The 14,654-nt window shown below is 44.3% G+C and overlaps 2 protein-coding genes across 7 annotated transcripts in view; one reads left to right on the forward strand and one right to left on the reverse strand.

The window, feature by feature from the left end:
* Positions 1–4,302, forward strand: part of Efr (ER GDP-fucose transporter) — a 17,470-nt gene extending 13,168 nt beyond the window's left edge. The window contains exons 10-11 of the mRNA XM_072288733.1: positions 624–696; positions 2,740–4,302. Of these exons, the coding sequence (XP_072144834.1) occupies positions 624–696; positions 2,740–2,977 (311 nt within the window). The 3' untranslated portion in view covers positions 2,978–4,302. The remainder of the gene's footprint in view (positions 1–623; positions 697–2,739) is intronic.
* Positions 3,741–14,654, reverse strand: part of LOC126522881 (uncharacterized) — a 27,232-nt gene continuing 16,318 nt past the window's right edge. For 4 of the 6 annotated variants that reach the window (XM_055066605.2, XM_055066606.2, XM_050171724.3 and 1 more), the window contains 2 exons: positions 13,347–13,559; positions 3,741–5,975 (listed from right to left, as the gene is read on the reverse strand). In XM_055066605.2, coding sequence (XP_054922580.2) covers positions 5,838–5,975; positions 13,347–13,559 — 351 coding nt within the window. In that variant the 3' untranslated portion in view covers positions 3,741–5,837. Of the gene's footprint in view, positions 5,976–12,272; positions 12,652–13,346; positions 13,560–14,654 lie in introns of those variants that run through there. The other 2 variants (XM_055066607.2, XM_055066608.2) reach the window with 2 other exon arrangements.

Raw genomic sequence — 14,654 nt, forward strand, 5'->3', positions numbered from 1 at the left:
TTTCCATTTGTTCTCTTTCAATGCTTAAACCCACAAAGCTTAACATAACATTTTTAATCAATTGAGCAGAACCATATAGTTAGTACTTAGGAGCAGGAAACTTAACACAAAGCCTATAGTAGAAGTATCTATATGCTATAGTGAGTTTTCAGTTGTCGATAGTTCAGCAAACCAATTACTGTTTCTTTTCATCTTCATCTCTAAATTACTGATTCATGATGTATTTCAAGTTGTATTTTTTTTTTCCCCTTCATTGCTGCCATATTGTAAATGGGCCCTGGACCCCGTCAAGCTGCTCCAAGGCAGTTTTTTGTCCCGGGCCTTTTTCTCTTGGAGAAATAAATGAATCTTGAACCTTTTTTTGATGAATGTACTGCCCATGGGAAGCAATAAACGTGAACACTTTCTAACTTTCTTTGATGTAAAATTCTGTTTCTTTTGTGGGTTAAACTACGTATATTTAGCACATTCTGCTCTTCATAATTCACACAAAGCTAATTTCTTGTGGAGCTGCAGATATGTGCTTATATGCATGCTTAACCTGTGCTACATGTGCTACTGACCTCAGTCGAAGCCTGTTGAACCCTTACAGTCTGTGCTTCAAATGTGCAAATTTCTTCCAGCGCCACTGCCTCTGCCTGTGTTGGAAAGCATCCCAAGATCCTGGGTATACCTTCTCCTAAATGTCATCACCCAGTATCCTTTTCTCCTGTTTCAAATAGAACTGGTTTTATATGGTAATGTAGACAGACAAGGTTTCGGGATTTCGCTCAATGCACTTGAGTGCAAATCCAGCTCCCTTAACTATACTTCTCTTGCTAATGGCAAACAGTAATGTCCAAATATCCATTGTACAGAAGCATAGAGGAAGGCAAGAACTGAGGAGTGAGTGAGCGAGAAAACTATTTCGAATCAGAACGATTCGCGTCCAACGAGTTATTAGTGGGCTGGGGCACCCGCCGAGGTTATGGCCAAGAGTTCTTGTCTCCCGGCGGCTTCCTTGGCCCGCTGGACTGCCCAGAGTTGATCTTCCAGGTTTGAGCTGAGCAGCGTGGCCTGCCATTGCATGCGGAGGCTGTCGGTAGAGGTCTCGCTCTCATTAACGCGTGTTAGTCCCTAGCATCCCTATAGCATGTGTTCTAGCATGGCTCTGGTGCGACACACTTGCATGTATCTGTTGTGTATATTTCTGGATAAATAGCGTACATTAGTGGGTGACTCTTGTATGATTTGGTTTGTAGTTGGCGCCACTGGGCATATTTCGATCTAATTATTTGTGGAGAACCGAGGAGATGCCTTCGCATAAAATATCAGAATGGAGTGCTCAGAAGCCATTGTACTACACTAAGGACAATGCTGTCTCTTGCGTTAGGTTGCACCATACAGGTGAACATTTCGAAAAGGTTTAACTCTGTGGTTTTACATGTCGAAAGCACTATCTGATTATGTGGCATACTGTGGTGAAGCACTCTTAGAATAATTCTGACCACCTGAATCCAATCCACGCGAATGTTTGTGCATTGAGCCTCCATCGGAATGCGACCGCTGCATTCAGGATCTAACCAGCGACTTCGAGCTCGGCTGCGCAATGCCGTGGCCACCGTTTTACAGCCAATCCTCAACGAACATGGATGTGACAATGTAAATAAAATGTTTTTCATGGCAGTACCAAATCCTATAAAATATATGGTCACAACGAATTCTGTGTTGAAGGCAACTTTTCTATAATGGGGTTCGGCCTGTATCTCCTTGTGGTAAGCATAGGGGCACAGGGTTGAGCAACGTACAAAGTACATTATTTCACTGCTGCGTCGAAACAAAACTTCACATATCAGCATTCATCTTAACTGTAGTATCTAGAAGGCTTGCAGCTTCGAGATGCAGCACCCTGCGTGACACCATATCATTTGCACTGCTATATGGCAGTACTGTAATTTGACAGGTCACGTACGTTATTAAGCACAACTTTGATAGAATACAAATCGTAAAAGAGAGAAATTGAGTTGCACCCGACTCACATAAAATTCACACGAGGTGAAAATAAACATTACCTGGAAATGCCAACACTGTGCACCTGAGATAGCGCAGTTCAGTATCCCTCTTTTTCATTTTACAGAAAAAAAATGTCAAGCCAGAGTGCACTGTTGGAACATAGCAGTAACAGCAACGGCGCACAGGCTTTGTTTTCATTCAAATGTCTGAGCAAACTGCATGCACGTGAACGTCTTACTGGGCTCATGCAGAAGCATTAATCTAGTGGTGCAAATGAATCACTTGTAACATACTGCATGTAATTTGGGATGCTTATGATACATTCCTGTCACAGGTAGTAGTTTATAAAAACAGATTGTATAGCTAGCTGTCTCACCATTACAAGACTGCATCGCTCGAGGACAAGAAAACACAGTATTGTCTCTACGCATATTTGTCCTTTCATTGAGTGCTACTGTCATTTTGCATGTAACATGTGGATAATGTGCAACATGGACACGTTAACATGCTTTTGTGTGCATAGGGCAAAACAGCTATGTGCAACAGCTTGTTGTAGTCAAGGTGTGTGCACGTTCCTGTAGAAAAAAAGTATGCGGTGTTCAATTGGACAAGCACTATGTTATGTAAATTGCATCTCCAAAGAGACCTCGCCTTGTAGTTGAAGTTCCAACTGCCACTTTCTGTCGAACTAGAAGCACATTTCGTCAAAAACTGGCCGCCTTCTACCTTGACAGCCTTGTGTCTCAGATATGTGTGCATCCGATCGGTGTACGTGCTGACAACCGAGTGCTCCTCGCTGACAGTGACACTGGTGATCACGCTCCGCAAGTTCGTCTCGCTGCTCCTGTCCATCTACTGCTTCCAGAATCCATTCACGCTTACCCACTGGTTCGGCACGGTGCTTGTGTTCACGGGAACGTTACTCTTTACGGGAGTGCTATTGCCGGCACCTGCAGTCACGGAGTCACGGTTGAAGACGCAGTAGGACACTGTTGTGCCTTTCATTTTTGTACCCCTGCACTGGGTGTGGCTTTGCTACTTCCGGCCATGGCAGTAGCCTAGTTCATACTCTTGCCTCGGCAATTCGGTGCAGCGTGACAAAAGCAGACTCCTTGTCTGTACTCTCGTCTCACTAGTTCCATGTAGTGCAGCCAAAGCTTTTGCTTGTTTCAGCCAATTGGGAATGAGAGCTGGTTATTTGTCTCAGAGAAGACAGGAGGGCTTGCACTAATCCTATTGAGATCTTTTACATTTCATGAAGCACGGAAGGGGATTAACGCTGTACGAACAAGCCCTTCTGGTTCTTATTTGTGGTTGGCTAAATGAAACGCTTTACTGCATGGGGTTGGCGAAGTGCAACAGGTCGAGGCAAGCTTTAACAATACATACTGCTTCATCGAGGGAGAAACAGGTATAAATGGCTCTTCTTACTAAGCTGCTTGCTGCTTTACACTCGCATTTCATGCGAAGGTTGCATTTAGTGATGGTTTATGTTTAATATCATGTGTGGATGCAGTACTTGCAGCTTTTGCAGCACTGCATGGAATCGTTTGTGAGGTGAAGTATAGCTCATTAACTGCAACAGGTCAAGGCAAGCTCCAACATACTGAATGTTGCATTGCTATATAATCTCGGTATATATGACTCTTCTGACTGAAATTTCACATGAAATTTAAATTTAATATTGGGTTTTGCCCGTGTCTGGATGCTGCACTTGTTTTTAATGTAGGATAACTCGACACCGCGTATGATCTGCAGCAAAGCTGGATGGAAAGCGTATGTTTACTCAAAGAAGGGAACAGTGATGCCATCTGTTGCCAGGAGTAGAAACTGTTCCATGCCCTCTTTTCCGCAGTGATCATTTCACCCCCAGCAGATGTCATTATTCCTCGTAATGAGCACAGCAGACAATGCATATGCCTAAATAAGTTGAGATAAAACCAGCAAACACATCTTACCAATGTATACAGAAGACCTGCTGCAAAGTACCACTTTCGTATATAAAGCTCGAGTGCAGAAAAGCTAGCAGTTTTGTCAAAAGAGCCAGTCATATTACTTAACCTCCCTTATCTATTCATTATAATGCACTGTTAACTTAAACGGACAGTGTGACCTTTGGCCACTGTTCCCTTTCTTAAAGAAGAAAGCCTCTAGCTCTGTGATGTCAGACTTCTTGAATTGGTGGGGCTTTGACATGTTTCAAACGCGACATATGCTTACAGGTCCCCATGATCTGTTCTGCACTTACTTTCATAAGATATTTGTTCTTTTCGAGTGGCAGCATTGAAGAAAAATAAAATTAACTGTGAAGACTCATAGTGGTAAAAAATAAAGCCACATTATATACAGGGTGTCCCAACTATCACACACCAAGATTTAAAATATGCAAATGCCAGGCAATGTTGTTTGTCATTGCTTGGAGATACTGAGATTATTTTTTTTGCATTCCCCTTAATTACATAATTAGTCTTAATTAATTGATAAACTTCTCAAATATTATATTTAGATGAAAAGTGTCAATGAGAAAATTGTAGGGCAACATGAGAAACTCCCGATACAGCTTTCTGTCGCTCAATATGTGTTACGTGAAAGTATTTTTCCAAGCATGAAAGAAGCCCACGAATACACACAAAGTGCCTCGAGCGGCTAGTTGCATGGCAATTTTATGCGTATTTGCAGGCTTCTTTCACGTTGAAAAAAACAGCTCTTTTATGTAGCACATATTGAGTAGCAGTCAGCTGTATTGGGAGTTTTTAATGTTGCTCCACAATTTTCTCATTGACACTTTTAATCTAATTATAATATTTGAGACTGGTTAATTATTTAAGACTAACTATGTGATAAGGTGGAATGCAAGAAATAATCCAAGTATTTCCAAGTGACGGCAAATCTGTCCAGCTACGTGGCATTTGCATATTTTAAAATCTTGGTTCATGACAGTTGGGATGCCTTGTACTACATATGTTTATGAACAACATTCAAGCGCACATTCATTTTATGTCTGGATTGTCATTCCAAAGGAGCGTAACGCCATACCCAGTGACAGTTCTAGGAGGGATATACTATGTGCTTACAACAGACTATACAATAAAAGCTCCTTTTACAAGCTTCATAACTGCATGTGTCTTTTTTGTGCATGCTGAGCATATGATCCAGTCATACACAGATACACACACAAAAAGAAAACCCTCGATATCCAATTATCAGCACATTTCAGAAACAGAACAAGTGTTAATGTTAATCAACTACCCCATGCCATCTTGTCCAAACAACTTGCAGTTTGTACAGCACAACCATTTTCCCTACACGCATACTATCGGCTTACATGTAATCTCGAGTGTTGTCACATTCTGAGCAACAGCTTTGCATGAGTTAACATTTTTTTACTAGGAAAACTGCGAACACTTAAACATGTCGGCTGTCAAACACTACCTGCGAAACTGTGTCCACTAGTAAAGTACATAGTGCAGGTGAACAAAGACGAACACAAAATTTCAAGCTTGGAAGGCTTACAATGTCAGGCTAATCTGTATATGAAACACGAAGCAAGGCAGGTGAGCTTCTGCCTTCATAAGTATAATTCCTTGGTCTGACTAGCACGGCACAGTGCTTGCTTTAACAACTGCACCAAATAAGCGTCTCGCTGTGAGCGTGGGCAACGTCGATGATGATGAATGGCCAGCAGGTGTCCCTCAAGAATGTAGTTAACCACAGGCTCTCAGCAGCTCTGCATCCAGTGCGACAACATTGCGGCACGCACAGCTTTGCCTCTCACTTTCGCAACACCAGATGCAGAGGAACACCGCAGGCCACGTGAGCTTGACGACATGAAGATGCCTCCGACGTCATATGCTGTAGATGCGCTTCGTGTTCTCACGGACTGCGGCAAGGACATCTTCGACAGGAATGCTTCGAAGAGATGCGACCCGCATCGCCACGTATATGGCCATGCCTGGGTGTGAACAGCGCAGATTTCTCGACTCCTGCATAGCACAATGAAGAAACATTGTTGCCACACAGAGCACGTGAACAGGTCCCCCACCTACACCTACTTGGGCACAAAAAAGACATTGAATGGTTAAGCAGCATTCACGCAGTAGTAGTACGAGTTTATTGCAAAAAGAAGAAAGGGAGGTAGGCAATGAAGTGCTGCGGGCACCGTAACTGTCTCACTTCTCAGTGGACACCTGAACTGTCCCGCTGGAGGTAAAGAGAAAAGATAAAGGAGAGCAAAGCTACAACAAAAAGATGAAAAAAGAAAAAGTGAAAATAAATTGCTGTACATTAAGTACACAGCACAAAATACACTGAAAAAAAGCAAGGATGTGCAACTGCGATTCACAGCATGGCACTGTGTAGTGTCACTCAGCCAAACTGAGAAATCCCTCACTTTGCAGCATGGAGTGCGCATCACGTAGCGTTACGCCTTTCCTGAGCGAAGGCATTGACGTAGACACTGCTGGGAGACGGGAGATGTTTTATTGCACCAGTACAAAACATTTCCTTTTAGCAGGGAAGACAGTGGGGATCTTGGCGACTAGTGTAGCAACCTATAACATCCTGCGCACCGGCAATGTAGAGGCGGCGTTGAAATCACCGCTGCCTTTTGCGGGTGCTTGGTGGTCTGTGTGCTTTGCAGCGATTGTTTTTCAGTGGTGCGGCCATGTCGAAGCTCGGCAATGAAGTGAATCTGTTTTTCATCTCATTCACGAATTCCCATGTCCTTAAGCAGCATACCTGCGCCCGCGCATACACTTGGTGTCGAGAGCTAAAACCATCTGCAAACATGGACATCCCTCAATCTACGCACAGTCCGTGTAAACTGGGGAGAAGCGCAACGCACGGTGATGGCTCACAATGGTCATACTCCACTCCGCGCCGAAGGGTCCTGTTTCTTTAGTGCCATTCACACAATGATTTACGCAATACCTTAACACTATAACACTTATCAACCCTTTATGGATGAGTGTTGCCTACAAGCACCAGAAGTAAAAATGTCTTGTCGAATTTGGGTATTGAGTGCAGAAATTCTGGCTAAATGTCTTCAGCCAACAATGACGGGCAGCTAGCATCATTTGTTGGATTAGAACAGAAACACAGGACGAGGAAGAAGTTTTGCATGCAACACTCTTACTTTTCAGAGCACAGTCAGAGGAAACAGACCAGTGCAAGGTCTATGGCAGCAATGGTATTGCACACCTTTTGTAAAGCAAATGCAATGTACAACTATGGTTTGCATGTGATGAAAGGTGTCTATACAAGTTTCAAACAAAGCCCTAGGTGGCTTGGAGTGAAGCCCACCTCTAGTTTTCTGCCTGGTGACACGCCCTATTGTTGAAAAAGTCCTTTCGAAATATTTTTCTTTATTTTCGTTTATTACATTTATTCTCAATGTATTTTCCACAATTAGATGGAAAATAAACATTTTTTCACGTATATATATGTTTCACCCTTAAAGGGTTAACAGATATGACGAGGTAAATCTAATTCTTGCTGATGTCAGCTTGTAGCGAAGATAAGCTGGACCAAGATAAGCTGGAAATAAATACAGGATATAACGAAGGTATTTTTGCACGGAATACGACTTCGTCGTAACAAGGTTCAGCTCTACCACAGGTCATTCTTTCATGAACTGCATTCACTTGACAATTTCCTCCATTGAAAACCACACTTTTTTTTATTTAGAGCAACCTATTCATTCATTCCAGCTATAGAAAGCATCACTGCAAGCAGAAGAAACTGCTGGCTTATCATACGTAGCGCTGAAGGAAGCAATAACTGGTACAGTCATACTCTGCAGCCATGGAGTTACGACTACCATAACTGCTAACTTTCCCCAAATTTTCGTTAGTTCAAGAATTTCAACTCGCTGTATGATTTTACTAATGCTGAGATAAGTTTAACGGAAGTAAAGTTCAAGAAAATTTTTAAGGCCCTTAGAACAGGCGGGGAAGCCTGCACAACATTACAACAAAATGTACACAAAAAAAATATTGTGATGCTGCCACCCTCTTGTGGCTTTGGAAGGTGCCACAGGAATCTGAGAGTACTTGCAAGTGACTTTTTTGGCAAAGTCACTGTGATCTAAAAACACTGTGTTGCTTGACCTCCTGCTGCAAGTTTGTTGCTGCTTGTGTGATGGTGCCTATGGGTGCATGCTATATCCCCCACTTCCCACCACCTGCCATGTTCACGAGATTTCTTTTTCGAATTTTCATGTTCACAGGTTGGCAGGTACGCTACTACTGACTATTCCAGGGTTGGGAATGCTCAAAGTCATTTCGTAGCTATCTTTTGGAGCAGACAAAACTTAATTCTGGAGCAGACTGATGCAGACAGACTGATTTTGGAGCAGCCCGGCGCTTGCCCTCTCAGTTTGCATTTTTTTCAGCCACACCAAAATGGTGTCTCACTTTCGACAGCGATGCCAATGGGAAGACTGGCACTGCTGAAGGTGGCACTGTTGCGAAATATACTTGGGAGCCCGGTCTGCCCCGACTGGGTACCCATTGAACTACACACTGTGACCACGACGGGACACTGAAATGTTCATATCACCTGTCGCTGCACACAGTTTCTAGTGGTGCAGGAAGTACACACTGCAGGTCCTACGCAACATATTTTTACCATCACAAAGCATATCTCACTATCACAATATATGTGTACACATTGCACTTACTTCCATGATCACTGGTTGCAGCAGGCATCCTCAAACAGTTTAAGACAAGCTACGAGGAGGCGGCTCCTGCAACTTACGCTGCGACTGTGCTGCATGTTTAGAACAGGCCTGGCATTCTTTTCTTATTAGGTAGTGTTCTAAGACAGCGACAGGAAACAAAATCGAGCTAGTGGGTGACACCAGAATACGATGCCACCAGAGCGAAACGTGACACTCACTTTATGCCACCTGCAGCATTTCGATTAATGCCATTAAAACCGTGCAGCACACATCAAATGGCACTACAGCACACGTGCTGTCAGATAAGTGAAGATGATTAATAAGCTTGGTGGCGATAGCTGTGAATGTGACGTGTGACGACCATGGAGGAAGGAAATGGCAATGATTCCCCAAGGGGATTTGCCCGTACCGGAAGAGAAAACTGAGTGCACGCCAACATTTTCAGTGACATGGGCAAGCGAGAACTGTGGGGAAGCTGCCAGGGCAGGCACTTCCTCCTCTCGACCATGCATACCTCGCGCCTTTTCTTCTTCAAATGGGATCTAGTGGCTGGAAAACGTGTCATGCGATTCCAGTTTGGCCACGTACTGAACACTGGAGTGGAAGGAACGTGTTTTCTGGGAACATACCGCATTTACACGATTCTAAGCAACCCCTTTTTTTTGCAGGAATGTGATGCGCAAAGTGAGGGGGGAGGGTGCTTAGATTAGAAAAATTTTAATGAACGCACCGCTTGTGTGGGTTCGCAAAGCAAACCGCGCCCGCAATGCCCGCAAAACTTGTCAAGTGCCACCGATTCCAGGCCCTGCTAACAACACGCTGATAGAGTCACCGGGGCCACTTTTTGGCAGATTTTGGCGAGAGGCTTAGTTTTTGGCATTCTGTGCCGCCACCTCTCATGCAGTGTCGGAACACAGCAATGCAAGACATGGTTGCCTGGATCAGCCAATCCAGGCGGCCGTGTACAAGAAGCCAGAGATCGCGCCATTGACGCCACGGCCACCTTGGGACTCTGATGGCTCCAGCTCCGACAGAGTGAGCAAGCGCATTTGGCAGCCTTGGCTACAAGCTGTTTCTCGCAGCTTAAAATTCGCACGCAAACTTCCTCTCCAAATTTTTTTTCGGAAATGGTGGGGTTGCTTAGAATGAGGGGGTGCTTAGAATCGCGGACATACGGTATTTGTCACGATCCAACTGGGTTCGTGAACAAGGGAGGGCTCGAGGCACCCTCCGTTAGACAGACGCTCCGCAGCGTGATGGTGATGAATGATGACTGACTGCCGAGCAGCTGTGTTCTTCGTCGGTGTTTTTTGCGGTGCGGTGACCAATGTTGCCTACCAAGCCTGGCGGGCCAATGAAGATTATGCCCGAGGGGGCATCACATGCTTGTTACAGTATTAACCAGTAAAAAAGAAGCTTTACTGTACTCGGTCATTTTCTAATAAAAGAAATATGGGGTTTTACGTGCCAAAACCACTTTCTGATTATGAGGCACGGCGTAGTGAGGGGACTCCGGAAATTCGACCACCTGTGGCCGGGATTCGATCCCGCGACCTCGTGCTCAGCAGCCCAACACCATAGCCTCTGAGCAACCACGGCAGGTAATCATTTTCCGCGATCTCGAGTGTGAACATTGGCACCACGAACTCATACGATACAGGATCATATCAACCAGGTACTGCTGTATATATTGTGCATTGTATGCTTTGTGTACACAAGTATATACAGTTAAACCTCGATATTACGAAGTCGGTAAAAGTGGCAATTTTCTTCATTGTACCAAATTTCGTTACATTTAAATTTGATCCTTTATGCAAATAAGTACAGTCACTGATGAATTGTATTTAAATGGAAGAGGGAGAGGGGCACAATACTCCGAATTATCAGGAAGTGGCAAAAATAAATTTGAATAAAGAAAAAAAAATCAAATCTTTGAATTTGAGAGTCCGTGAAGAAGACAGGGTTTCATGCTGTGTTGATGATATCGTCACATTGGTGGTACACAGCAAAGCCAGCCATGCTTTCACGTCCACTCCGCTCCCACAGCTGATAACATGGCCCGCAGTAGGACTGCGCCATCCCAAAAAGCACCGGCAGCGGGGAGAAAATGCTTTGCCTGCCTCTCGCATTAACGCGCCTCCAAAACTCGAGGTTACACAACCTCCAACACTAAACTTCGGGAAGACAGCACACGATGCCATGCCATCTCGGCTCCCCCACTTTATGCACATGCGGCAGATTACCTCTAAAACGGCGTGCGGGCTGCATATGCGTCCGATCACGCCGATAGCCATGCACTAGATGAGCAGACGTGCACTAACCTGCTGCTTACTCCCACCAACCCTCTCACATGCTTGATCGCGTTATCGCGAGCTGTGCTCCCCTTCCCCTTGCTCACGTGGGATGATGGCACTCATTAAGCCACCATCCTTCTGGGCTCACCCTCGCACACTTTTATTCACGCCTATACTCCATCTCGCAAGCTGGTTGCAGCAATGTGGAAGCTACATGAATTCTTAGCCAATAGGAAGGCCGAATTCTCAAGATGTGCTCGTCGGCGCTGTGTCGTCTGCTCAGCGTCTGCTTGCCATCCTGTTACAAGCTCCATGGTTGGTGGATTGATGCAAAAAATGTTTTGACGCAAAAAATATTTTGACGCCATAACCATAAGCTGCATTTACATGCATATGACAGCAAGGCTTCGCTTTATCTGTACGCTTTCGTTCAGTTACCTTGCAGACTCCTTAGCAAGTAGTATGGATGAATGTCCTTAGAAATGTTCACCTTCGTCACAGCATCTGCTTGACGGCTATTTGGCATTTGCTCGCTACCGTGATCACTTACCATGCTAGAGCAGGGTAGTAAATTAATGATGGAGTGAACAAGTAGGCCTTTATAGCGTTTCGCATCGTCAACGCATCACCAATGCTAATGCTGTGGCGTCACCTCCTAACTAGAAACTAAATCAGTTTAATGGCCCGGTGCCGTGTCCGTAGTCCTAGCAGTGTGAAAACAAATGGCCTATCTCATTAATTATGACAAAAATACCTAATGATATGATCTCAGTTTAAGATAAGACTTAGCGATGATGGGATTTTGCCACTTGTGTCTTGCTGACAGGGTGGAGAGCCAGTAACAAGCGCAAATTCAAATAGAAGTGGGTGGTTGGCACTGTATGGGCGCTGCCATGTTGCCATGGTTAGGGTGGCTATTACAGTTACAGGCGGTAGCTGCCACAGTAATTCTTGGTTTCTTGGTATATGAAAAAAATTCTTGGTATATAATTCTAGGTTCTAACATGTTACATAGTGCTGTACCATATGATGCGGGCGAGCAAAAATAAGTCTCTCTAGCGTAGCCAACAATCAGCCAGTTACACCCAGAACTATATACCGCTGTGCAAGGATATTGCCTGTGTACGTCTCGTACCTTCGGCAGTGCTGCAAGCAGTTTGTGAAATAGATTATAAAGCACACAGTGCGTGGGACGCAATAGGATCGTATTGCACTTGGACTTTACACGGAACGTGACACTGCTATGCTTCAGCAGTCGCTTGAAATTCAACTGCTCGACCATCTGTGTTCGCATAAGTGTTCATTTATTGTCTCGGTATTCTTTTGTGGTGGCAGTTAAATTTCTTCATTGAAATCGTCTATTAACACATTTTGTTGCATAGAGGTTTAATATACATGGTGTTCTATGGACAGCTACTCATAAAAACTTCAATGCTTCGTTATATTGAGAGATTTGTTATACTGAAGTATGTTATATCGAGGTTTAACTGTATGTACATATACCTGCGTACAGCTAAACATCGACAAACAAACTTCAATATAACAATGTTCTGAAATCATGAAGGGTTTACGAAATGGTAGGCCGAGTAGGCCAAATAATCGCAGCGCAGGAGGGGCACATCACTACTGCTGGGTTCCTCGGATCACCACCAGATGGCGCTGGTCTTCGTGCATCCGCAGCAGCGGCTGTGCCAGCCGTGGGGGGGGGAAGAAAAAGAAGAACTTGAAAGCTCACCTTCGCGCATCCGCTGCTGCATGGTAATAAGGAAGTAAATGTTCCTTGCGGATATAAAGCATTCGAATTGGGATACGTACGAATGCACGCGGTGCCTCTGAAACCATGATGCATTCAAGGCGTCTCTTGTACTCGCTGCGAGTCAGCCACTCCACTTGGCAAAAAGCTCGGTATAATGTATGCGCCCGCCCACCCGTGCACGCGTGTGTCTGCACTCTGTTTTCACTCTTCATGCACTCACACAAAACTTCGCTATATATAGATTCCAACTCAGTGGATCTGCTGCATTCTTTTTTTTTTTTTTAGTTTTACTGTACCAGTGTTCTTAAAATGGGGAGTTTGCTGGGTGCACACTGATTCGCCATTGCAAGCTGGTCACGAAATTGATGTAAGACTGTATTACCCAAGGAATGAATGGGTTTTCAATGGAAAAAAAGAATTTTAGGACCTTCAAGAGCCTTGAAAATTTACTTTTCAACTTCAAGGTTTTTCAAGGGTTTCAATTACCTGTGCACATGCTGGTGATGTGCTTTTCTATATATGTTTTTCAAAATTTTATCTATGTAGCCCCCTCCCTCCCCTCTACAATCTGTCTTTACTCTGAGGGCACTGTGAATAAATAAATAAAACAATACAGCACACATACTTCTTTTGGAAGGAAGTAAGGCGAGTCCGTCTCTATCAGCAAACGGTCGAGGGGAATCTTGCGGGCAACCTCGGTGAGCGGGCCCACTCGGTCGAAGCTCACGAGCGGCGTGAGGCCCAGGCACAGATTGGGGAATGCATCAAGCCACTCCTGCGCCTCTTTCCAGCCTCCCGTGAAGCAGTGACGATGAATGAGATAGTCTCTTGGCACCCGCTGCAGCAAAGTGCAAGAGAGAGAGAGAGAGACAGATTATGCAGGTCTCGTACACTGCAGGAATCAGTTTTACCCTGTAATGCTTGACACACCATTTTATGCTATGCTGTATATGATAGCTTAATCAAACTTAAGGCCACAGCCTATAGCAGCAGTTTTTACACGCTGAAGCAAGTTTACAGATGTGGGTAACTCTAAATAATTAGGTTCTTACTCAAATGACATTTAATTTGCTTTTTCTTTTATTTACAAATGCGCCGGAAATAAAAATGAAGTAATTTGTCTTGATGTGGAACAACATTTGGGCATGACAGGTTTTAAAGCCCAACTGCAACAAAAGCCGACCTTGAAGTAGCATAGATATAGAGCAGCTCACATTTAAAACTGTACATCTAGTTGTACGAGTGGATGCACAACAAAAAGGTGGCAAAATGGACATTTTCCGTACCAAACTGGGAAAAGAAAAAAGCAAGATGCCACCATTATCACTTACTCGAAATGGTTCAGAACCTAACCAGAAATTTGAGAACAATAGCTGCTAGCACCACAGCATTACCTCTGCGATTAGGCGTGGTGAAAATCTTAAAAGGTTCTTTGACTAAACATCTTTATTCACTTTTTTGGCCCTTAGAAGACTGTGGTGAATTGGTTTGGGCAAGGGTAGCAGTGAAAAGGGAAGAAAAAGAGCACGGACGGAAGAGACAATATGGACGTCCCACAGGGCATTTTTGATTGCAACCGAGCCATATCGGGATTGAATTTTTCCATGACAACTGGCTCCTTTGCTCAAGCTATGCAAGGGTGTGAATCGCTGTCGAGAAATTCCATTCCGATTAGGCTTGCTCGCGCTTGAAAATGCACTGCGTGACACCCGTATTATTACACCCCAGATGGACAAGCCTGGTGCCAGTGGCGAGAGCCTTACGTTCATCAAAAAATTTGCGTAGCGATCGGCGAAGTTAGTTGGCACCCACAGCAGTGCGCAATGTACAGTGATTTGTGTCATACAGTAGACTTCCATTAATTCGACGTTGTAGGGATTGATGAAATTAATCGCATTATTTGGCGAGTCGATTTAAACAAGAGGCAGAAAAA

This window comes from Dermacentor andersoni, chromosome 6, assembly GCF_023375885.2.
Source record: "Dermacentor andersoni chromosome 6, qqDerAnde1_hic_scaffold, whole genome shotgun sequence".
In the NCBI taxonomy this organism is placed as follows: domain Eukaryota; kingdom Metazoa; phylum Arthropoda; class Arachnida; order Ixodida; family Ixodidae; genus Dermacentor; species Dermacentor andersoni.